The 25,945-nt window shown below is 38.8% G+C and overlaps 2 protein-coding genes across 3 annotated transcripts; both read left to right on the top strand.

Annotated features, from left to right (window-relative positions):
- Positions 1 to 17,110: 17,110 nt before the first annotated feature.
- LOC106906717 (NLR family CARD domain-containing protein 3-like) lies at positions 17,111 to 21,032 on the top strand. 2 transcript variants are annotated; one of them, XM_088013279.1, is made up of 3 exons: positions 17,111 to 17,221; positions 17,359 to 17,594; positions 19,105 to 21,032. In XM_088013279.1, exons 2-3 carry the CDS (start codon positions 17,477 to 17,479, stop codon positions 21,030 to 21,032), a joined length of 2,046 nt encoding a protein of 681 aa, XP_087869405.1. In that variant the 5' UTR covers positions 17,111 to 17,221; positions 17,359 to 17,476. The 2 variants fall into 2 exon arrangements, with proteins under 2 accessions (XP_087869405.1, XP_087869406.1); XM_088013280.1 differs by lacking the exon at positions 17,111 to 17,221 and having other exon boundaries at positions 17,552 to 17,594.
- A 1,185-nt stretch (positions 21,033 to 22,217) lies between these two features.
- LOC106906721 (NACHT, LRR and PYD domains-containing protein 12-like) lies at positions 22,218 to 25,839 on the top strand. The gene is given in 5 exon segments (XM_088013251.1): positions 22,218 to 22,260; positions 22,263 to 22,398; positions 22,892 to 23,068; positions 24,822 to 24,992; positions 25,158 to 25,839. Coding segments are annotated over 5 exon segments (534 nt in total). The 3' UTR covers positions 25,165 to 25,839.
- Positions 25,840 to 25,945: the final 106 nt, after the last annotated feature.

The raw sequence follows: 25,945 nt of genomic DNA, 5'->3' as shown, positions 1-25,945 counted from the left end.
CAGGGCCCTGAGACCGACGCTGGGTGTCTCACAAGTATAGAAACCAGGGAGAGAGCCAGCCCAGGTGCAGATAATTAATTACCATAGCAACGGGCCGCAGACAGAGGCAGTGAGTATTCCCACAGCGCTGAATCAGATCTCACAATGCATTGTGGGAATAATACATATTTCCTGTGACTATTCATGTTTTGCTTACATAAAATTATTTGTCTGAATTTTTGAGTGTAAATTAAAATCTTTACTATGAAAATTTAAATTGTTTTTAGAAATTAACTATTACCAACTTTCTTCATGTTTTTTATTTTGGACCATGAGTGAGAACCACATGTGCGAAGCTTATAGTCGTCGGTCTCAGATTGAATTTCACTGACTTGGGGTTTATATTCTGCTTCCCAATGGTGACTCATATTGTCATAATACACCTGACAATATTTACAGTTACTGTGTTCTAGTGGTGGGATAAGTATGTCAGACATGCATTTATTTTTTTTCACGGCCAATTTGAAACGCTGGGGTTAAAGCGGAGGGCACACTTGGCAGGCCCCTTAAAATTTCTGTGGAATTTTCTAGTTATAGCTTATTCATTATTCTTCCATTACCGTTAATGCGGCTCGTACCGCTGCGTGCCCACCCACAAAAGTGGTATCAAAACGAGCGGCTCGATCCCGGCATTGGAGCTATTATTTTTATTGGGATTCTGAGATAAAATGACGACATAAATTGAGAAAAACGAGAAAACTTTAATTTGAGGAACTCACAGCATCACTAAGATTTCTCTCTGAAACACACACACAGCACAGTGGAGGTCTGACTCCAAAACTCTGTTTAACTCCCCCTCACAGGCACAAATAGAGGCCTATTGATCTCAAAGTTGGTCATGACATAGATACACATGCCTGCTCCTGTAAAATGTTTTCTAAATTTTCCTAGGGCTTATGGTTTTTTGTCAGGGTCCTGGAGACCAACGCTGGGTGTCTCACAAGTATAGAAACCAGCATCTTGTCTGACAGCCAGCCCAGGTGCAGATCATTAATTACCATAGCAACGGGTCCTAGACAGAGCCAGTGAGTATTCCCACAGCGCTGAATCAGATCTCACAATGCATTGTGGGAAGAATACATATTTCCTGTGACTATTTATGTTTTGCTTACATAAAATGATTACTTCTCTGAATTTTTGAGTGTAAATTAAAATGCTTAGTATGAAAATTGATCTTTTTTTTAGAAATTAACAATTACCAACTTTCTTCATGTTTTTTTTTTTTATTTTGGACCATGACTGAGATCACCATGTGCGAAGCTTATAGTCGTCGGTCTCGGATTGAATTTTGCTGACATTGGGTTTATACCCTGCTTTTCAATGGTGACTTATCTGGCAGGGGTGATTCCATGATCCTGTAGGTGGATCACCCAGGTGGTAGGATGTGAGGAGGATGGCTTCACCTATGGCCATGTCTGGTTCCTTTCAGGAACGCAGTGAGATTAGACTTGCAGAATGAGAAAGAAATGGATAGACTTCAATTCAGCCGATTGATTTTGCAAAAGGAATTGGGATTTCTACCAGCTCAATTGGACTATATCTTCGCACTTCCTGGAAGAAAAACCTTTGAGGTAGTATTTACTACTAATACTTTTTTCGAAAAATGTTTGAGAAACTTTGAGAGTTTAAAAACGACAAGACCACAATTGGCAAATGTTGGAATGGTTTCCCCTTCACAAACAGAACCAAAAACAATTACAGTCATGATGTTTTCTGAGCAAGTTTGTATGGAGGACATTAAGACATGGCTGCAACAAAGAAGCACGGTGGTTCACGGATACGAAATGAGAGACGAAGATGGAATTAGGACGGGGGGCAGACGTTTTTTTGTCCAACTAAAAAGAGATTTAAGAACTGGGGAAATACAGCACTTACCACCTGTGATACAACTGGGTGCAATCAGAGGCCATGTGTTCTATCCAGGTCAGCCGAAAATTTGCCACAGGTGCGGCTCCCAACAACACCTGTTGGCAGAATGCCATAATATACATTGTAGAAACTGCGACAGCAAAGAACACTTAACAAAAAATTGTCCAGACCCAGTGAAATGTAACCTTTGTGGTGAAAGCGGACACACCTTTAAAACCTGCCCTAGCTCATATGCAAACAGAGTAAAAAAGACACCGCAACAACAATCAACCTTAGAATCGGAAGACCAGATATTATTTCAACAAGAAGTGATAGAGGACGGATTAACTACAGAACAACCGCAGAAGGAGGGGGAGGACAGGAAGGAAACAAAAGTGGGAGGAGAACCCGCCCCCCCCTTTTCGGAAACCCCCCAACCAGGTGGCTTGGAGGAAACGGGAGAGGAACAGAGGAACCTGGTTACACCTGGTCCACTTAGACGACTGGAAGTACAGACGGAGACGCATACCCCCCCCATCCACCATAGAGGGATGACGGGAGAAGGACTAGGAGAGACGGCGGGAATGGAAATGGAACACAACCAGACGATGGCGGAAGAGGCAGGACAAGCGGATCTACAAAATAAAGAAAAGATAAAGCAGCGGGAAAGCTTCCAACAAAGTAACTATCGCAGCATGGTGACAGTAGGAGAATGCGGTGGATTATTAGACCTTATGATGACAGACTTGATATCACTGCAACCAGAATCATCAACAGGAGGGAACACAGAGGGGTGTAGTACAACCCTCTCCCCAGATGACGAAAATTCATCAGACAGTTTTTTTCCACCATTTCAGGTTTGTTCCTCTAATTTAAATTCTAAGAAACGCCCCCAGGTCCCCTCTACAGATTCTTCAGGGGGCCCAGATATAGAAAACTGGCCAACAACTACCCAAAATGTGACACCCTTTTTGGAAGATGAGAAAATAGTATTTCTGACTGGCACGACTCAGCAGACGACGGGGGAATCGGAGGAAATGATGGACAGAAGTCAACTCGGAAACTGGAAGACACAAAAAAGAAGAAGAAAAAGGTAAAGACTAATGACTAATGATTAAGTAGATTTATAAGGACACCCCCCTACAAGAAGACATCTCACAACTTCATATTACAACAATAAATACGAGAGGGTTGAGAGACGAAGTTAAATGTCAATCGGTATTTGATCACCTACATAACAGTGGAGGTGACCTTTTTCTATTGCAAAAATGTGGTTTACCATTTATGGAAAATTATAGTAAATATGAAAAAAGATGGACCTATGGTTGGTCAATATGGTCAGGAGATAATCAAAATAGGGCTACAGGAGTAGCAATACTGTTCAATAATAAAAAGTTTCAAATAGAGAAAGTGGAGAATATAGTAGATGGAAGAGTATTATTAATTGACTTAGATAAAGAAGGTTTCAAAATTAGGTTAATTAATGTATATGGGCCTACTGACCTAAGTGAGAGAGTTATTTTATTGCAAAATCTGCAGTCATATATATGTTGTGGGAAAAATGTGATAATAGCTGGAGATTTTAATTGTATACTAGAAAAAAGAGGTGGAAATTCTAAAAACGCTTCTACGAATAGAACAGATACAAGTTCAAAGGTATTGAACAACTTAATAAATGATTGTAAACTTACTGATGTTTTTAAAACTTTGCATCCAAAAGAATCGGGGTATACTTGGTCAAATGGGAAAACGTTTTCAAGAAGAGATTATGTATTGACATCGTGTATGATGGTACCAATTACATGTACAGTGGACCCGGTTCCTTTTTCTGACCACCATAAGATAACGGTCTCAATGAAACTTGTGGATTCCAAAAAACAAAGAGTTGGATTGTGGAAATTAAATACAAGCTTACTAAAAAACGAAAAAATAGTAACAAGATATACATACAAATTTAAGCAATGGATATCATTAATTATCCTATATGAGACCGTGGGCGAGTGGTGGGAGGAAATTAAAAATAGAACAAAAGAGTTTTTCAGTAAAGAAGGCAGGAGGATAGCAGGAGAAAAAAGGAAGTGGATAAGGAGAAAACAAATTAAACTGCAAAGATATTACAAGCTACTACATGCGGGTTTTCAAGTCAGTGAGGAAATAGTGAAACTTAAAAAAGAAATGATGACAGAATTAAATGAGAAAAGTAAAAGTATTTTGGTTCGGAGTAGAGTAAAACACTTGGAGGAAAATGAGAAATGTACACGTTACTTTTTTAGGAAACTGTTAAAATCCAAACATTGGATCAACTCATTGGTTACAGAAAACGGAGAAGAATTAAAAAATAGTGAACAGATTAATACAGAGGTATATGAATTTTATAAGAAACTTTATGAAAATAAAGAGACAAATGAAGAAGAGTTACCCTATTTTTTAACCAAACTGACTAATAAATTAACCGAAAGAGAGAGGAAGAATCTGGACCAGGAAATCACAATAGAAGAATTAACAAAAGCCATGCAGAGCATGCAGAATAATAAGACCCCAGGCCGGGATGGCCTGCCAAAGGAATTTTATGCCTGTTTCTGGGATATCATAAAAGAACCCTTGCTTCAAGTCTATAATGAAGCCTTTAGAGAAGGAAGATTACCAAATATGATGAATCAAGGAATGATTACTTTGCTTTATAAGAAAGGCCCACAAAATATTTTAAAAAATTGGAGACCTTTAACATTGCTGGGATTAGATGTTAAAATTTTATCAAAAGCTTTATTCTTTCGGGTGCAAACAGTTATTTCTAGTATAATAGATAAAGAACAGACGTGTGGCATTCCGGGAAGAAAGATGTCTGATAGCTTAGCACTGATCAGAGACACTTATACATACTGCCAAGAGAGAAACCTCCCCTTGTCTATATTAGGGATAGACCTGGAAAAAGCCTTCGATAGTGTTGACCATAGGTTTATGGAAAGAGTACTGAGCCGCTTTAACTTCGGCGAGGTTTTCATAAAATGGATAAAGGTTTTGTATAATGATTGCTACAGTGTGGTGATGGTGAACAGGGAGATCACCCCACCTTTTGGAGTAAGAGCGGAGGTGAGACAAGGCTGTCCACTGTCCCCTTTACTCTTTATCATGACCATGGAAACCATTAGCAAGTGCAATAAGACAAAACAAGTTGATTAAAGGAATTATTCCCCCCGGGTACTATGGTAGAGATATAAAACTAACGATGTATATGGATGATCTGACTCTTCTTCTAGGTCAAAAATACAAGGGAAATTATTGCAATGGAGAGAAAGAGACCTATCGTTAACAGGGAAGGTATTAGTATTAAAAACGGAAATAGTTTCAACATTAGCTCATTTGGCATCAACTTTCCCACTGCCTCACAGGGTAATGACTACATTACGGAAAACAATGTTTCAATTTCTGTGGGGGAGCAAACATGAAAAATTGAGGAGAGAAATTATGTATAGACCGGTGAACGAAGGAGGTAGGAACGTACCAAATTTAGGAATAAAATTTAGAGCAATGTTCATTACACCTATTCTGAAGGTTTGCCTAAATATACAACCTGAGCCCATTTGGGCGCCTTACGTTAAATTCTGGCTAGGGGCTCGAGTATTAAAAACATGGGGAAAGAGGGTTACATTACTTTCACCCTTTTCGGACTTTTACCCGGCAATGTTCAATTCAGTAGTACAAGAACTTAAAGGAGGTATTGAGGAATTAACACCGGAATTAGTGAAAAGACAGAATATAGAAAGAAAATTGTCTAGACCTGAAAAACTAACACCTATAGGAAAATTTAATGAGGAAAGTGTTAGGAAAATATGGAGAAATGTAAATAACAAACATTTGACAAATAAACAGAAAGATTTTGCCTGGCAAATCGCCAATCAATGCTTAACTACAAGAGATTTCTTGTATAAAAGAAATTGTACAACAAGTCCAACATGTCCTAGAATTAGATGTGGTGACAACGAGACGATAAAACATTTACTTTGGAATTGCCCCATTGCTAAAAGAACATGGGAATTATTGAAACCATGGTTGTGGGAATTAAAACAGGAAGAGATAACCTATGACAAAATTGTTTATGGTTTTTTAAAAGAAGAAAGTGGGAAAAGTGAATTGATGTGGTGGATAGTGGTAAATTGTATTAAAGAAGCAATATGGAAGGCTAGAAACATCTATATATCTAAGAAATATGAGATAGGTGAAAACAACGTGATAAAGATAGTGGGTTCCTTAGTGAAGGATTATATGTGGAAAATGAAATTTGGGAAAAAAAGTAAGGAGGATATTAGCATATGGAAAGTGCCGGAAATTTTACATAATATTGTTAATTAATGGGTTTTTTTTTTTTTTTTTGTAAGTCCCCTTCCCCCTTCCCCCCTCAGCATGTGATTATAAATGTCAACAAAGATTGTTTTGGGTTTTTGTATGTACAAGTTTCACTCCCTCTATTTAGAAGGAAGTGATGTATGTTAAAGGGATATTGTAATTTTTGTTACAAAAAAAAAAAAAAAAGGTAAAGTGTTTTTTTGTGAAGAACTAATAAATACTATTGAAAATTGAAAATTGAAATTGACTCATATTGTTATAATACACCTGACAATATTTACAGTTACTGTGTTGTAGTGGTGGAATAAGTATGTCAGACCTGCATATATCTATTTGTCATGTCAAATTTGAAATGCTGGGTTTAAAGTGATGGGCACAGTTGGCAGGCCCCTTAACATTTCTGCAGGAATTTTCTAGTTATTACTTATGTCGGTTTTGGTCCTCCATAAGTGTTGTCGATTAGGGGAGGCAACGTAACTCTTAAATATATATATATATTCTTCCAGATGTAAAATGTAAAACTAAGCTGGTAGGTCACAGGCCGAAGGAAGATATTCACATAATTTCTGTTTTTTATTATTTGGTGTGTATGTGTCTTGTACTTAGTTTTATTCTGAATTAGATGTAATATGCCTTTTGCTGTGTTATGATATTAAATTGGTGTTCTCCTAACTCCCCATCCTAGTATGACCAGCAGAGTGCAGCTGAAGCAGGACAGGCTTGTAGGTCTTACTGATTCCTCCAGCTGCTACAGACGATCAGAGCATGAGGATGGAGAGACCAGCAAGTGTTGAGTCAGAGAAGGCCAGGTAGGGAAGTAAGTGTTGCTTTTAGGGGCCGGGTGTGTTTGGCTAAATATATTTCTCCAAGTCAGTTTATTTATTGGTTTTAAAACTAATACCTCTTCTTCTATGTTACTTTTTTTTTTTTGCGTTATTTTCAGTACAGATAATCGCCATACTGTACTGTACTGTGGTTTAAATTGATTTCAGCTATATATATATATAAAAAATCAGATTTTAACATGCATTTTCTACTTACTAAATATTTCAGTTTTACTCTCAGTAACTTCAGTTTTACACATCTGAAATATTTTTTGCAGTTTCTCTTATTGTGATACAGTAACTGTTTCACTTGAACATTTAACTTCCTGAGATATAGTCAATTTATTTTCAATTAAAACTCTGTTTTTGTTTGACATGATTTTTTTTTGATTGAATAATTGTGAAACAAATCTAACTCCATACATCTTGCAGGCCAGAGGGAGCTCGTCAGTGTGAATCTTGTCCTGAGCATTTGTGAATCTTAGTTTGTACATTTGCGAATTATGAGACAGTTTTAGCTCCATACTGGGCAGCTCGGTTCTACTGAAGGGTTCGGTTGGTTCTCTCCTCTCTGGTCTGGAAACAGAGAAACGCATGCACAGTGCCTCTACAGGTGAGGCGCTCCTGGCCGCGGCCCCTTTTCATAAGGGCGGATCATGATACAGTTTAGTTCTGGTTTAACTTTGGGTATTCTGGGTTTTCAGTCAGAAACCAGGAAGTGATGAAACCTTTGCAGGTGTTGAGTTAATTATTAGCTGATTAGCGTTTGACACCAGGAGTTTCCGTTAATTTACGTTTTCATTATCTGTGTGATAATCGAAATGATAAAAAGAAAGTTTTGTAATAAATCACTCTAATAATAATAATAATAATAATCAATTTAATTTGTACCGCAGTTTTCATTAGCAAAAATCTCAAAGTGCTACACAGTACAACTAAAATCAAAGATGTGTGGGATGATTCTAATTAATGAGTTTCATTGGTAAGAAAAAATGCATTTTATGGAATATTGAACATTTTTTCAGATGTTGTAAATAACAATAATTTCTGAACTTTACTTTGTTAAAACTCATCAGTCTGAAACTGATCAGGGTAGAAGTCCTCCTTAGCTGAGAGATCTAGTCAAAGTCTGGTGTAAAACGTTGCCGGAGCGCTGACTGTCTGTGGCTTTAGCAGCAGAGCAGCTCAGTGGAGCTGATCTGGGTCCCGTCATGGAGGAGAACCAAACGGTTCTGGGAGAAAAGTCCAGAAAGAAAAACCTCCAGATCTGAGATCAGTGAAGGAAACCTGAAGCTCAGCAAGAAACCGAGGGGAAAGTTTCACCTCCAGCTTCAGGAAACAAACCTGCAGTCACCCCGACCCTTCAGAGTTCATGTTCCTTCTGTTAATCCTCCTGACCTTTGACCTCTGTGATGTTAAAGCAGATCAGCTCATCATTCAGCTGTTTGACATCCAGAAGTTTCTAAACATGTTGATGCTGCCTTCAATTAGCTGAGGAGCTAACAGCAGAACTGGGTCGGCTGGGTCTGGAGGAGGGACCAACAGAACCAGCTTCAGATCCATCACGGGTTCTGTTGTTAATGCAAAGCTCTTAATTTGAAGGGGCTGAATCCCATTTCCTGCTGCTGTCTCTATGTTCATCTGTATAATAACAGATAATAATAATAATTTTATTCTGTTTATTAAAGAAGAAAAACATCCAAACACGATCCATCAGATCCATCAGATCCATCAGATCCATCAGATCCATCAGATCCATCAGATCCATCAGATCCATTAGATCCATTAGATCCATCAGATCCATTAGATCCATCAGAACCTTCAGAACCATCAGAACCATTAGAACCATCAGATCCATTAGATCCATCAGATCCATCAGATCCATTAGAACCTTCAGATCCATTAGAACCTTCAGATCCATTAGATCCATCAGAACCTTCAGATCCATTAGAACCATCAGATCCATCAGAACCTTCAGATCCATTAGATCCATCAGAACCATCAGATCCATTAGATCCATCAGAACCTTCAGATCCATCAGAACCTTCAGATCCATCAGATCCATTAGATCCATCAGAACCTTCAGATCCATTAGAACCTTCAGATCCATTAGAACCATTAGAACCATCAGATCCATTAGATCCATCAGATCCATCAGAACCTTCAGATCCATTAGAACCATTAGAACCATCAGATCCATTAGATCCATCAGAACCTTCAGATCCATTAGATCCATCAGAACCTTCAGATCCATTAGATCCATCAGAACCTTCAGATCCATTAGAACCATCAGATCCATCAGAACCTTCAGATCCATTAGATCCATCAGAACCATCAGATCCATTAGATCAATCAGAACCTTCAGATCCATTAGATCCATCAGAACCTTCAGATCCATTAGAACCATCAGATCCATCAGAACCTTCAGATCCATTAGATCCATCAGAACCATCAGATCCATTAGATCAATCAGAACCTTCAGATCCATTAGAACCTTCAGATCCATTAGATCCATCAGAACCATCAGATCCATTAGATCCATCAGAACCTTCAGATCCATCAGAACCTTCAGATCCATTAGAACCATCAGATCCATTAGATCCATCAGAACCTTCAGATCCATTAGATCCATCAGAACCATCAGATCCATTAGATCCATCAGAACCTTCAGATCCATTAGATCCATCAGAACCTTCAGATCCATTAGATCCATCAGATCCATCAGAACCTTCAGATCCATTAGATCCATCAGATCCATCAGAACCTTCAGATCCATTAGAACCATCAATATTGATAATTAGCACAATATTTACTGCTCATGAATTTAACATCCAACAGTCCACATCCAGTATGCAAGTAGGTTGCTTACATTTTTTCTACTAGTTTTAGATACTGAAATGTCTCCCCATGAGCAAAAGTCAAAAGCAACGAGCAAAATACACATAAAGCAATCCAGACTTCTAAAAATGCTATGTAGCTGCATTTATGCAAGCTGCAGTATAACTTTAATAAAAAATATGTTTTCTCCATATTTGTTAAAGCTGTCATGATGTAGCAGTTTATGAGACAGATAATCTGTGGAAACAATCAATCTCCTCCACCTCCTTCCTGAATTACTATTACTGGTTAAAGTAATGCACCATTCTGACCAAAACAACCAATCAGAACCAGTAGGAGGGTCTTAGTGCTGTCAATTAGCCTCATTCACTCACTGCTAAATGTGCTAATGGGGGAGAAACAACTTATTGTTACAGGAAAATCATTTATCTGCCGTCATTGGTAGCTATGCTAACTAAACTCAGCATTTACAACAGGCTATGCTAGCTGCAGCTCCACATGAGATGGTGATTGACAGCACTAAAACTCTCCTCCTGCCTCTGGTTGTTTCTAGAGAGCACTGGGAGAAGGCAGAAGACACAACATATTGACAGTTTTAACAAGTATGTAAAAAAAAAATTATATATATATATATATATATGTTACATACTGCAGCTTTAATTTCACAGGTCAGGAGGGACGTGGCAATGTAAATGCAGGACCATCTGGACTGACAGGAGGCTGAATAACAGCCACAGTGGTTCTAAATGCGCCAAGCAGGAACGAACCATTTCATGCAGATCCATGGGGGGTTCAGGGCAAATATGAATGTGTGCTTTTTAGTGTGGAAAGGGTAATATTTCATTTTACTGCTAAAACCAATAAAAAACCCACAATATGATTAATTTTGTTATTAACAGGGCCTCAATTTTTTTATTTCTATAAACAACAAAAAAAATATTTTGTGGCGGGCCCCCTGTCAGTCAGGGGCCCTTGGAATCGTCCTAACTTTCCGCCCTATAGGCTCCCCTGGCTGGAGAGAAGCTGGAAACACTCACTGATCTGATCTCTGTTGCAGGTGGGGGTCGTGACCTTCCTCAGGGAGATGAGCTGGGCCGTGTCCTGATGAAGCTGCAGCAGTTTGAGTTTAGAGAATAACTTCATCATAATGATCTTTGTTTTTTTTCCATATTATTTTCCAAAATTATATTCAGTTTAATGTCATCACCTAAATAGTTCATGGTTTTTATACTTATGTATGATCAGGTTTGGGGGCTTCTTTTGCCTTCCTGCTGCGGTCTGTGGTGAGAGTTTAACTTTTAAATGAGCACAAACATTACACTTCTAGAACAGCCAAAGCTCGTCTTGTTTGAAGTTTTTGGATTGCATCTAAAAGCAATCCAAAGCTTTCTTTCTTCCAGTGAAACTTTAGCCGTCCCGGCTCGAAGCCAGACGGGCGAGAACAGAACAACGCCTGATGGACCGTGAAGTGAATGTTGGCAGAAATGATCCAAGTTAAACCAAAAACATTTATTCTCCCCCAAAGTTCCTGTCTCTCTTTTCTGTATCAGGACTAAAGTTAGATGATATTAACAGCAATAATCTATAATAATAATAGTAATTTTCTTTTCTTTTCCTTTTTTATCAGATGTCAGGAAAAGTGGTCAAAGATCCAGGCAGAATGATCATAATGGCTGTGTGTGGTCAAGGTGCAGCTTGTAAAGAGATGTATGACCAAATATTAGTGAGAGGGATGTAAATATCTGAGCCTCTTTGTATAAATATTAGGCAGTGGTTGAAAGAAAATCTACAATAAATTCAAACTTTTCATTCAGTTTTTGCATGTTAAATAAAAATTCAATTATTGAAACGTCTAGCTCAGGTGTTGGCAACCCAAAATGTTGAAAGAGCCATATTGGACAAAAACAACCAAAACAAATATGTCTGGAGCCTTTAACTAAAACCCTTTACCCGTATTTTCCGGACTATAGTTTGAACCATACTATAAGCCGCACCGACAATTTCTTTTGAAAAAAATTCCGTCACTCTCAGTTTTCCCTCAGGACCCAGCAGAGGGCAGCAGAGGGCCGCAGCCCTCCATCTCCATGGCTTCGTTCACACTGAGCTTAGTGCAGCGGCTCCATTTCCCTCCTGTAGTCCCAGATCGACAGCCCTCAACTTAACAGCTGCATCATACGAGTTTGAAGAAATTTCTCCGTCCTGCCTGCTGCTAGCTTGTGCTTGTTCTAAATGAAAACTAGCGCGTTCTTCTTTGATTTCCAATTTTGACTTCCAATGATTCACTTCCTGGTGGTTGAAGAAAAATCCACAGAAAAGCCGCACTGGGCAATAAGCCACATGGTTCAAAAAGTAGCAGCTTATAGTCTGAAAAATACGGTAATTTCTTCATTTATTCTTCAGTTTTGTTTTTCATGTATTTGAATTTAGCTGCCTTTAATTAGCTTTCCTTCTCCCCTTGGTTTATTGATTGTTCTTGTCCTCTTGAGGAGATTAGTCTGCCGGTGTGGCTCAACTGCAGCTGCATCAGTTTGTGATTAATCATCTGCATCTCTTTGTCACCTGCTTTCTGCTGGAATCCTCTGCTGACCTTTTATTGTTTGGCTGTATCTCCGCCCATGCTCCATGTCCTTTTCTCCACCAGTGTTTTTGTAAGTCTTAATATTCTCTTTTTGCCAAAATAAGATTTCTGCACTTTTATCCTAATAGCTCCAATCACCAAAGTAATATCAAACCTGGGTAAATGTAGATACGTGGCTTTTAATTGTGAAAGCCACGTATCTATGTTCGAACATAACTCCAACTTCAGTGCCTTTCAGTCAGTTCTAGACATCCTAATTAGTTGGCCTACCATGAACTATCCCTAGAACAGGCACGTCACCGTATTACAGCAGCGATGGAGACCTGCTGCTGCAGGGCAGAGCTGCATGCTGTGTGTTGGAGTCATGGCAGCAAACCAGCAAAAGGCAAAAAAGAAAGAAAAACTTTGTGCAGTTAGCGACAAGTAAGTTGAGTAATTCTGTCGGATAAATATAATGTTGGCTGAATGATGACTGGTTAATACATGCCAATATATCACGTTAAGCTTGTTAAGTAGAATTGGCTAGTAATGTTATCTATTCTCAGAGGTAGGTAGTACTAGTTATATTTACTTGAGTAACATTTTTGGGGAAAAAATATGTAGTTTTACTGCATTATACTGATGGTATTATTTTAGTAATGCCACAAACTATTGTTACTTACTTGATTGATTTTGCATTTAAAGACATGAACTTCAGAAACAGGAAACATTGTTTCCTGTTTCTGAAGTTCATGTCTTTAAATTTAAACATTATAATGTTTCCTGTTTCTGAAGTTCATGTCTTTAAATTTAAACATTATAATGTTTCCCGTCTCTGAAGTTCATGTCTAAGAATTTATTCTTGGACATGAAGAATTCTTAGATTTCTGGAACATAGGAGCTAAAGTTTATGCAAAACTGATTTACAGCATTTTCTACATGCCACTGCTTACATCATTGTTTATTTTGTATTGATAAACAACTTGTAATGTATTATATTTTAACGGTGGCATAAATGTTTATGTATTTATATAAAATTAAAAGCCCCATTTTCTGTGTCCTCTCAAAATAAGCCATTTCTCCCCAAGCTAAATTAGTCTGGAGCCAGATCTGAATTGGCATCTGAAGTTTCAGTCACTGAACTGAAACTTCAGTGTGGAGGTTCCTCCACCTTTTCCTCAGTGTTGGTATTTATTTAAATGTCTTCATATAATATATTTAGATTTTCACTTTTTCTTTGGTGGTGGTTGTTGCATTGGGTTGTTTACTAATTTGGGTGCACACATTTAGTAAACGCCTTATGTTTTTTTAAGATCATTAACTATTTTGTTTGCTGAGTTTAAGGACTGGCTGACAGGAACACCAGGAAGTGGAACGGTCCATCAGGCTGCTGGAAGCAGGGGACCTGATGTGGGAAAATCTGCCTCTCTCCACTAATGGCATAATTGCTAAAACCTTTTTGGTGTTAGATTATTTGGTTTTTATAGTGGTTAAGTCAAAATGTTTTAGTTTAAATTAATCATCTATGTTTATACATTATTTGTCTTTGTGTTTGTGGTTCACATTGACAAAATCAAAAGAATGTTTTGTTGTACTCGTAAAAATGTTTGTAAAAAAAATGTAAATGTAAGACTTCAAGACCATCTGTGATGATTTGAAGGATTTGAACAGGATTTCCTGTAAGTCTAACAAGGAAGAGAAACTAGACTTCTCCCGCTCGTTAAGCTTGTTCAAAGCAAAGAGAAAAGGTTATTCAGGGTAAGTTTTACTTCCACATTCCTTTTCTTCCTGTCATACCCACTGAATGGGCTCCATCTTTGTGTAAGAGCCAGAGGAGGAACACAGCTCAAGTTTAGCTTCGTTTGAAGCTAAATGTCAGTTTCCGGATTCCAGGAAACTGTACTTCCATGTTTCTTCTGCAAACAAATGCTGTTTTATAAAAAGCTTTTACTTGACTTCTGATTCCAGGACAGCTGACACCAATAAGCTAGATCAGCTCTCAGGGTGTAGACTCTGAGTTAAACGTATCCATCAGGACTTTAAAAAGCCATCCTCTGTATTCTTGCTGCCTTAAAGCTGGAGTATGTAACCTTTATATATCAATTTTTTTCACATTTTTGTTAAAACTAACTTTTTCTTATTGCAGCAGTGTGATAATTATTTTTTTTATTTAAAGGGTTTGCCATACTGAGTTAAAGATGGAGTATATAACTTCCATAAAAAATGTCTTTTAGGTATTTGTTAAAACTGTTACTATGTCGTGACAGTATGCTATGAAGCGGATAGGGACGCAAGGATGTAAAAAATTAAGCTGATTCTGATATATGATATTAACACTGCTGTTAGGTCAGTATGACCAGTATTTTTACTTGATCAGTTTTTTATCCGATTACTCGATTATTCATCAGAATCATTGATTACTCGATTACTAAAATAATCGTTTATAACAGCCCAAGTGACGAGTTTTTCCTGATCTGTGCCCCGTCAGCCGGCTGGCCCTGTAGCTTTGACTGAACGTGTCTGACTGGAGCGGATCAGAGAGAGGACAAAAAACTGCAGGGCGAGAGCAACAGCTTCTCCACAGTCTGAGCCACCAGCCCACTAACACACCAGCCTGTTGGGGAAAACACAAACTTTATGAAACACACACAGTCAAGCGCTGGATGAGCATGTTTAGATTAGGGCTGAAAAGATTCCTCGACTGATTCGAGTACCTCGATTACTAAAATATTGGTTTGCAACAGCCCTAGTTTAGATGTAAATGCCACATAATTCTTTCTCATTGCATGCTCAACGTGCACCTCTAAAGTCATGGCAGGTTATTTTTGCAGTTTGTATTGAGCTTGTACAAGCAGAGCTAGTGCTGTGGCACGGCCCCTACTTACTGAAGTTTTATGGTTCTTCTATTATCTACTGTTTAACAGGACATTAAGAAAATAAGGAACTTTAAGCTGTGACTAATAAATAACTGCTATATAATTAGGCCCTGCCTGCACTAAATGAGAATATAAAGGCAAATTAACTAAAGAGTCTTTATGGTTTGAAACTGATGATCTCAGAGTGCTGACAAATATTAGAGAATGTAAGTTGTGGTGTTGAGAACAGAACTGAAATTGACCTTCAGAAAGTAACGAGGTTTTAATGGTTAAATACACAAAAAGCAACAGGTCCAGACAGTTTGTGTCCTTTCCTTCTCAAGAACCTTACAGAGGAGCTTTCTCCCAGCCTGCCATAAACCTTTTCAGTTTTCCATGGACCCTCAATAATGCCAAATATCTGGAAGAAATCAGTTGTTAATCCAATTCCAAACATTGGGACTCACCTCCATTGTAATTGAATCATTTGAGACTCCTATAGGAGCTATTACAAAAGGAGGTGGAGCCAATATCGATCCTTTTCGATGTGCATATGCTAACAGACACAGCACAAACAATGCTATTCTGATACTAGCACACCTTGTGCTAAAGCACCTCAAGAACTCTACAGCATATGCAAGACCTCGTTTTGTTCATCTTAGTTCAGCATTTAATTAAGTTAAAACATTCATTTTAAAAATAGTTCAGTTGAAGGTGAATCTTTTTTAAGTGATAGTATTCTTTTATTAAACAGATCTCAGCAAGCAAAATGCAATTCTGTTCTCTCTGATCCCAAATTAAGTAGCTTCATCTCTGTCATGAGAAACACTCTGACTTATTCCAATGAACCATTGCTGCTCCTACTGTACCAACCCAACAGCAACTGCCATTGTCTTTTGAGTCCTTCTCCTATTTTAGTTCGAGGTCAGCTCTTAGATAAACTGTCAAATGGGGGTGAAATGTCAGTGCCAGCACCAAACTGAAGCAGGATCATCTGAAGATCCGTTTATGAGACAGATTCTTGAGAATCGGCTTTTTGTTTTACATCTCACTGAGCAGCTAACAGAACCACGGTTAATGATTTCTTTCTCAAACAGATGGAAGTCCCTCCAGAGGGGGAGGAGGACACAGCAGGGCCTCTGGGATCCAGCTGTCTGTCTCTGAAAAGTGACTGGTCCAAAAGAGATCCTCCAAACTTTAGTAATGACCCTGAGCCCTGTGGGTCAAAGTAAGAAACCAGTTTCTGAATAATCTTATCTTTTTTGACTTGAGACATATGTTCTGTTGTTTCAGTCTTTTTCTTATGTTTATGTTGAACAACTGCTGTGATTCTTTTAGTTTCAGAAATCAGTTTGCTTGAGTCTGAAAGCATCGCTCGGTACTGCTCCAGGTGGTTTTGCAGCAGGTTCAGGCACTTGTTGACAACGTACTTCATATCTGAAACATGTTTACTGTTGTAGATATTGCTTTGTCTCAGACTGAACTATTTAACAGTTTCATGAAAAAACACAATCTTTCTATGGTATAAATCCATAGGTTTGTGGTTAACTCAGATCAAGTCAACCAAATATTCCAAAGAACATTTTGAAATTATATAAAAATGTCTTGTTATGGACTCTTGGGTCATTTTTGGTTTTATTTCAATTTTAATGCATTAATTATAAACTATATTTAAATGCCAGTGATGTTTTTAGTGAATAGGTTTTCTTGCTACAAACAGAATGAAGCAGCAGTGATGTTAGACATGATCTGTCAAACATCTTCTGGTGTTCTATCAGTACTATAACACTATTTTTATGTTTCAGAGGCCAAAGCCACATATAAACATCAGCAGCTTCAGGATCCAGCTGTGTGTCTCTGAAGTCCATAGAATCACCTCTGGCCTTTAGCCAAGAACCTGCATCACCTGGAACAAAGTAAGGCCATTTTCCTTCTCTGATGGTGAAAAATTAGCTTTTGAGATTAATCTCAGGTGTGACAATTAATCAGCAGTGTCACACCCTGATATTTCTCATCAAGAATATCTTTATCTAATGAAGACCTTTCTTCACAGAGGAAGGAAGAGGAGTGGTGATTTTGTGGAGGTCCAGCCGTCCTGCTGTGCTTTGTGCCAGCGTGGCTTAAAGGATCCAGTCTCTACCTGTTGTGGCCACTGGTTCTGCAGACGGTGCATGACCTCACACACGGACCCATTTTCTTCAGTAGGACGCTCCTCTTATCCCCAGTGTGGAAAAAGATCTAGAAGCATAGCTGGTCAACAGATGGCCAATCAGAGCAGGACTCTCCATAGTAAGACATTTCTCTGATACTGTTTTGTCTTATCAGTAAGTTCATGTCTTGTAGATTTCTTTTAGTACAGCTATGCTTCCATGCCTTTTTACAGTTTTCAAGACAATGAGCAAATAAGTGGTCTCCATTCAAATTAGCTTATTTGTAAATCTGCATGTCATAAAGCAGGGGTCCCCAAACTTTTTCCTGTGAGGGCCACATAACTTTTCCCTTCTCTGGTGGGGGCCGGATATTGTTGGGGGTAGGGGTGCGCTTCTCGATTGATTTTTACCCAGAAAGCACATGGGCAAAAACCATGAGTGAAACGGTCACTGGGACTAACTAGTATATATTCCCTTGAGGGAAAGTAACTATAATATATTAATTTCTCATATGTTAACATAAAGGCTCGTTTTGAAGTATAAGCTGCTACTTACAGGGAATACGGCGTTCATGTGTTCATCTGCTCTACCGCTAGCAGCCGTACTGATTAAATAACATAAAAGTCAAGCAGTTCCCTAAAGTCCAACAGATGGCAGCAATGCGCCCCACAGTTTACAGGACACACTTCCTGCTAAAGAGCCCCCTGGTGGTTGAAGAAAAATCCACATATAAACCGGAAAATACAATAAATGAAAAAAAAAATCTGAATGCTCTCCGGTATTGTTAAGGGGGCCGGACCAAATGTGGAGGCGGGCTGTCGTTTGGGGACCCCTGTCATAAAGTGTCAAAGCAATTTATAGATATAGTCAATTAAGTCCAATAATGCAGAAAGTTTCAAAGCACATCAAATACATTCTCATCCATTGTTACAAAATAATTTATTGTAATTAGTAAAAAAAATTCTAATTAAGGAAACCAAGCTAATTGCTTCAGGTCACTGACTGCAGCAGTCATTCATCCTGAAGCAGAATTTAAAAGTGAGAAGTTGGTGGCATTATGTAGCTTCCTCTGTAGCAATCCCTCAGACTCAGCATGTATGTGATGTCAATAGAACATAGAGCTCTAAGTCTGCTTCCTGTTTGGACCACAGGATTTTCATTCAAAGTGAGACGACTGGCTCTTCAGATAAGGCTTTCTCCAAAATGTTCATAATTTATCAGTGAACATTATGACTGGCTGTCTCGTTTTCTTGATTGCAGTGAGACAACCAGAGGCTAAATAAATGTATGTGGTCAAATTCTGCTGTAAATGGTGAGATCAGGGAGGAGACAAGAGAAAATTAATCTAACTTTTTTTGACAAATTTTCACACTAAAGTAACACAAGTATATGGGGACATGAACACATTTTCAGAATTTTCTAGACATGATTCATGATTTGAAGAATGGCTATATTTCAGCTTAGCTCAATTTCTGGAGATAACCTATTCTGCCCCTTGGAAGGCACTAGTCCATAGTTCCTGGTATCTTAGTGTTTGACCAAACAAAAGGATGTCAGCAGGAGGAGAAGAAAAAACAAATGACGAATTTAAAATTTTAGGTATTGTTTAAAATAGAATGATTTACTTTTTCTCATGTTTGGTTTTTCAGCAGACTTTGACCTGCAGGAGGTCCTAGAGGAACACAAGATCAGTCTGAGGAGGAGATGTGAATGTGTGACTGAAGGAAGTGATGAAACAGGAAGTAGAACCCTCCTCAACAGGATCTACACTGATCTCTACATCACAGAGGGTCAGAGTGAAGAGGTTAATACCCAACATGAGGTGAAGCAGCTGGAGAGAGCTTCCAAGATCCAGAACCTCCATGACTCTCCCATCAGGTGCCATGACATCTTTAAATCCTTCCCTGACCAACATGGAGCCATCAGAGTGGCTCTGACCAACGGCGTCGCTGGTGTTGGAAAAACCTTCTCAGTGCAGAAGTTCACTCTGGACTGGGCCGAGGGCTTGGAGAACCAGGATGTCAGTGTGGTGGTTCTGCTGTCGTTCAGGGAGCTGAACCTGATCAGAGATCAGCAGCACAGTCTTCTCTCGCTGCTCCATGTTTTCCATCCAACACTCCAGAAGCTCCCAGCAGAGCAGCTGGCTGTCTGCAAACTGCTCTTCATCTTTGATGGCCTGGATGAAAGCAGACTTTCACTGGACTTCAGCAGCAGGCAGCTGGTTTCTGACGTCACACAGAAGTCATCAGTCAACGTTCTGCTGACAAACCTCATCAGGGGGAACCTGCTTCCCTCGGCTCTCATCTGGATAACTACCAGACCTGCAGCGGCCAATCAGATCCCTCCTTCATGTGTTTCCAGGGCAACAGAGGTACGAGGCTTCACCGACGCCCAGAAGGAGGAGTACTTCAGGAGGAGGTTCGGTGATGAAGAGCTGTCCAGCAGAATCATCTCCCACATCCAGACCTGCAGGAGCCTCCACATCATGTGTGGAATCCCAGTCTTCTGCTGGATCACTGCTACGGTTCTGGAGAACATGTTGACCTCAGAGCAGAGAGGAGAGCTGCCCAAGACCATGACTGACATGTACTCACACTTCCTGCTGGTCCAGACAAAGAGGAAGAAGAACAAGTACCATGGAGGACATGAGACAAGTCCACAGGAGCTGATGGAGGCTGACAGGGAAGTTCTTCTGAAGCTGGGGAGGCTGGCGTTGGAACATCTGGAGAAAGGAAACATCATGTTCTACCAAGAAGACCTGGAGCAGTGTGGTCTGGATGTCACAGAGGCCTCAGTGTACTCAGGAGTTTGTACAGAGATCTTCAAAAGAGAGAGTGTGATCTTCCAGAAACCAGTTTACTGCTTTGTTCACCTGAGCATCCAGGAGTTTCTGGCTGCAGTTTACATGTTCCACTGTTTCACCGAGAAGAACACGGGAGTGTTGAAGAAATTTCTGGGTAAAAAGTACAGTTACTCATCTGTGGATGACTCTGCTGATAAACGCGTGTTCAAATCTCTAAGGCATAAAATTATACCCTTGAACCAAGTTGAAAGTCACTCATCTTTGCATTACTTTCTGAAACGAGTCATGGAGAAATCTCTGAAAAGTAAAAATGGCCACCTGGATATGATGGTTCGCTTCCTTCATGGTCTGTCCATAGAGTCCAACCAGAGACTTCTAGAAGGTTTGCTTGGACAGACAGAGTACAGCCCTGAAACTATGCAGAAAGTAATTAACAATCTGAAGGAGATCAGTGTGTACCTGCGTGAGACCAACACTTCTGGCATTCAACAGAAGATGAAGAGATCTAATCTCTCTCCAGACAGAAACATTAACATCTTTCATTGTCTGACAGAGATGAAGGACATCTCAGTTTATCAGGAGATTCAAGAGTTCATGAAATCAGAGAACAGATCAGAGGAGAGACTCTCAGAAATCCAGTGCTCAGGTCTGGCTTACTTGCTGCAAATGTCAGAGGAAGTTCTTGATGAACTGGACCTCAAGAAATACAACACGACAAAGGAGGGACGATGGAGACTCTTTCCTGTTGTGAGGAACTGCAGAAAATTCCGGTGAGACCGAACATTTTGATTACTTTTTGATAAGTTGGACCAAAATGATATAGGAGATTGATTTGGCACCACACTAGTGTAGCAGTTGGCTTATCACTTACTATATCCTTCATGCACAGCCAGAACCAAAATAATAAAAGTAAGCTTCTGTTGCTTCTGTACTCTGAAAAAGCCTTAAATTATTGCTAAATGTTCTTCCAATGAATTAGTGATTTTGATCTTTAGGTTTCTATCCTCCTTCACATTTTAATAACAGAGAAAATCCCTTCTCCTTTCTTATATCCCAAGTCATCTATTTCTTGCAGAGGTAAATATTTTGACTTGAAATCAGTTTTTAAAAAATAGCTTCTTAGTTTTATTTTGATCATACTGCTACTATGTCATTACATATGGAGATATCTTCAGTATTGTGTATTAAATAAACTTGCATATTTTTAAATTAGACTGCTAAAGAGTACTTGGTGAGCTTCCCTGTAAAGAAATGACATTATAATTTAATCATTTGGTTATGTCTCCTTGTGGATCTTTTAGGGTTCTTTATAAAGTATTATTTTAGACACAGCTTTTGGTAACTATCTTGTCTAATATATTTTAAAGCTGAATGATGTGTGATTTGCTTTAAAGACAAACCCCCAGCCAAGCTTTATACACTCTTAATGAAATCAGAATTTTTCCATAAAGGCTCATGTTGTCATTTATTTGTGATTATTATGGTCATTTAAATGACCACAAAGCAATTATTCATTTTACTCCCCAAATCCCTAATTATCTGTGCCTGATTTATCCTGTTAAATAATTGTATACTTAGTTTGTTCATCATTGAATTCCAGCTTTGTTCACCATCAATCATTTGTGCTTTCAGGAATCAGTTTCCAGGGTTTTTGATGCCTTTATCCAGAGTCTTTTTATCTGTCAGCTCTCACACCTTAGATTAAACTGTTAGGTGACAAAATGTCTCAGGTTAAAACAACATAAACCACCTAAAATTGTAGCTGCTTGAGATAATTTTCCAAATGTTACATTTTTTAAAATTTTAATTTTTTTTTTTTACATTTTCATAAAAAAAGAAAGAAAAGCTTTATGTTAAGGGTCTAGTGTTATTTGATTATGCCATTACTCTTGATTTGTAATATGGATACACTGATTAATCTAGGATGGTCTCACTGTAACTGGTTTTATGTTTTCTCCAATGCCAGAGTTGTTCAGTGTGAACTCTCAAAGCCTCACTGTGAAGTCGTGGCTTCGGCTCTGAAATCCAACCCATCCCATCTGAGAGGTCTGGACCTGAGTTGGAACAGAATAGGAGATTCTGGAGTGGTCCATCTGCGTGCTGGGCTGGAGAGTCCAAACTGTAGGCTGGAGGTCCTGAGGTCAGTGTACTCAAATGCTTCAGCTGGAGAAAAATATCATTTCACAAATGCCATAACAAATTTCAGTTTAATCAGCAAAGGTAAGAATTTTTTCATTATAAGTTGTTTAAAAAGATTTTTAAAGGGAAACCTGTTCTGGAAAGCTGATGATACCTAATGATAGATGTGCTTTGATTATTTTCTTCTTATATTTCAGCTGGTAGCAGAATTAACTTTGTAATTAAATTTCTCTCCATTTCTAGCCAGCTTTTTCTGAAAAAGGAAAACCATTCTTGGTGCAAACAATCTGTAATCCTTTTGGAAATTAAACAAATGCATAAAAGCTGCTGAAACAGTCAAAAGATTATTATTTTTTTAAACTGATCTCAAATGTTTCTGCTAATTTCTGTTTTAAATAAGTGCACAAAGAAGCTTTGTGGGACCAAAACTAGTGGAGTCATTTAATCTTTTGTCAAACACTGGCTTTAGCACAACAGTTTTTTTCTTTGTTCAGACTGATAAACTGCAGGCTGTTGGAGATAAGCTGGGTTTCACTGATCTCTGCTCTGAAATCCAACCCTTCATATCTAATTGAACTGGATCTGAGTGAGAACAAAGACCTGGGAGATGCTGCAGTGGAAGAGCTCTGTGGCCTTCTGAAGCATGCACACTGCAGACTGAGTACTTTGAGGTCAGACATTATTTGGTTTGTATTTGTTTGAATGTATCTTATATTGCCCTTTACATTGTGAATTTTTATTTAGTTATGTCCTGACACTGCTGTCCAAGAAACATACACAGTGGGATCATTGAGGCATACACTGAACTAAAATATAAACGCTCCGTGTCACATGTTGTTGCCATGTGGAGGTAACAACTGTAAATGAGCATTTGCTGACATTTTATTGTACCAAAGTAATATTTATCTTGGTTTGTGTATAATTTTTAATCCAACCTGCTGTCAGTGAGCATTAATACTCAGCGAGTTATTTACTCAGTGCATGGAGGGGCAAGTCCACTGGGTGATTGCAGGACGTCCAGCAGAGCAGCAGCTCTGTTATCGGACCGCGGGCCGTTTCAGAACTGGTTCCCAACAGACTGCAGATCCTCCTCATCCTCATCTGACCGACTCCAGATCGCCACATCGGCTCGTCCATCTGAGGATCGGCTCAGACCAGCGACACACAGCTGATCGGTCTGAACAACACATGCATCAGACCTCAGGCTGTCCGTAACCGCCTACGGGAAGCCAACTGGGTCAGAATCAGATTCCTCAACCTGACCCCTATCAAGTTCAAAAGACTATCAAACCGTTAAAAAAATGGCCGAACCATGACGATATCAATGCTGATATGAAGATCAGTAATTACTGAAAGTATAGTTTGAGTTTCTCTACAAATTGCTTAACACAAATGTTCATAAAACTCTTTGACATGGGGCTTTATATTTTTGTTCAGTGTAATTGACAACATGTACAACGGATAGTTACAGAACCACTAGACCTCAACTTCCAACAGAAAAGCAGTGTGCCGTTTCTTAAGTATTTATTTGCTTCTGGAGATGGAAAAAAGGACATCAATTGTTTTCTGGGTTTTATGTGCACTTCTGGCTCCCTCATAATGCTTGGTATTATGATGAAAAAACAGTGCTTTTTCATCATCTACTAAAACTTTCTGTTTTGAGATGCAGACAACTCTTCTAGTCTTTGAAACCATTGGAAAATCTCTTATTCACTTTCATATTATGAGTTCTCCCAAATACTGCTGAGTACTTTAATAACAGTGCCACCTAGTGGTCAGAAATACAAAATTAAAAGTGGATTTCTAATTTTCAGTAGAACATTTAACATGATACACATATCTGGAGAAGACAATAAAGACACAGATAGAAATAAATCACATGGGTTCCATGTGCACTTCTAGCTCCTTCATGTACAAAACATGATGAAAAATGCAAACTAATGTAGTGCAATTACAGTCACTCACCACCAGGGGACTGGAAGGGGCATCCACTAACAGTCATAACATTATACATAAATGTGTTCATTAAACTTGTATCCTCTGCTAAAGTCATTTCTAGGTGTCAGTAGGACATTAACACAAATTCTGAATATCTCACCTGGTTTATACCAAATATGTATGATCTCCAAAGACAATGTACTGAAAAAGAACCAGTAGGATTTCCAACACAACTCGGCCTCCCACTGCGGGGGAGAGTCACATGGCCACCAGAGGGCGTGGCAAGCCCGCTTCTGTCAGACTGCCCCAGGGCAGCAGTGGCTACAGAGTAGTAGCTTACCACATAATGTAGTGTAAAGTGTTTTGGAGTCCTCTGGACTTGATAAAGTGCTATTCAATTACAGGCCATTGAATGAGCTTTAACGTTCTGGGTCATTTTAACCTGCATCCTGTTGCTTCAGCTCACATCTTTTATTCTTTATTCAGATTGAGGAGCTGCAGGTTGTCAGAGATCAGCTGTTCTTCTCTGGCCTCAGCTCTGAAGTCCAACCAACATCTGACTGAACTGGACCTGAGAGGAAACGGCCTGAGAGATTCAGACGTTCAGCAGCTGGAAGAGTTTGTACAGAGTCCAGACCACACACTGAACACTCTGAGGTCTGTATGGATGTTTTCAGGCAGTCCAGCTGCTGTCAGCAGTACTGAACTAAACCCAGTTAGCAAAGATCCAGTGTTCCCAGTAAAGCTGCAGCTTCTCAGTGGGAGGCACTGACTGCTGCTGGAAACACTGATCTGATCTCTGCATCTTGTTTCTCTCTGCAGGTTATGAAAACTTTACCATGAAGATTAACTGACGTGAAGATACTCTGAGGTCAAAGCATCAAGTTTAATGTGTCATGTAAAGCTGTCAGTTTATTTTTATTCTTTTATGTCGGTTCATTTTTGTCTCTTTTTGTGATGTGTATTTTCAAGTTAGAGTTGAAGATAAAATTATTGATATTTAAACAGGGCTTCATGAATAAGGCAAATACAAGCTATGTACATTTTAATACATTCATGCTACAGAAGACTCAAAGTTATTTAACTTTGTTTTAATATTTACACGATAAACTCTGGAACAGAAATGAAAAGACGACCAGATGTATGATTTACTGATAGATGGTTTCAGACATGAATACATTTTTCTTTTGGAATTTCTTCCTCATTCATTCAGGATCAATTATTCACATGAATAATCTTTTGATGGGTGTTAGTTTCTTCAAAATCCCCAGCAAAGCATAGTCTTTACTTTTCTATAGTGGTGCAAAACGTAGATCTAAACTACATCCAACGCCTAGTGGAGCTGTGCTACAGTGGACGACTTTAAGACGGTTCTTGATCCTTTTACATTTTTTTATTTGTATTTAATATAACTGTTGATTTTCTAATTGACCTGAAGCACACTTGGTTGCCTTTGTTTTTTACAGAGCTTAATAAATAAATGAATGAAAGCAGTGGCAAAAAATACTTCTTGCAGAGAGATGTGAGAAATGTCCAGAAGAAGATGAAACTGCTTTTTATAAAAATATTACTGCAAACTTAAGAAAATTAGAACATTTGGTTTCGATTGT

The sequence above is a fragment of the Poecilia mexicana genome, unplaced genomic scaffold, assembly GCF_051168715.1.
Source record: "Poecilia mexicana isolate PSO_F unplaced genomic scaffold, ASM5116871v1 scaffold_15, whole genome shotgun sequence".
Lineage (NCBI taxonomy): Eukaryota > Metazoa > Chordata > Actinopteri > Cyprinodontiformes > Poeciliidae > Poecilia > Poecilia mexicana.
Note: the sequence above shows the minus strand (reverse complement) of the source record. Positions and strands in the feature narration are given on the sequence as shown.

Excerpts from the sequence above, each read along its gene's own strand:
- LOC106906717 (XM_088013279.1), top strand. The coding sequence starts at position 17,477 with ATGACCTCACACACGGACCCATTTTCTTCAGTAGGACGCTCCTCTTAT. Across the intron at positions 17,595-19,104 it reads TCAGAGCAGGACTCTCCATA|CAGACTTTGACCTGCAGGAG; the intron begins GTAAGACATTTC and ends TTGGTTTTTCAG.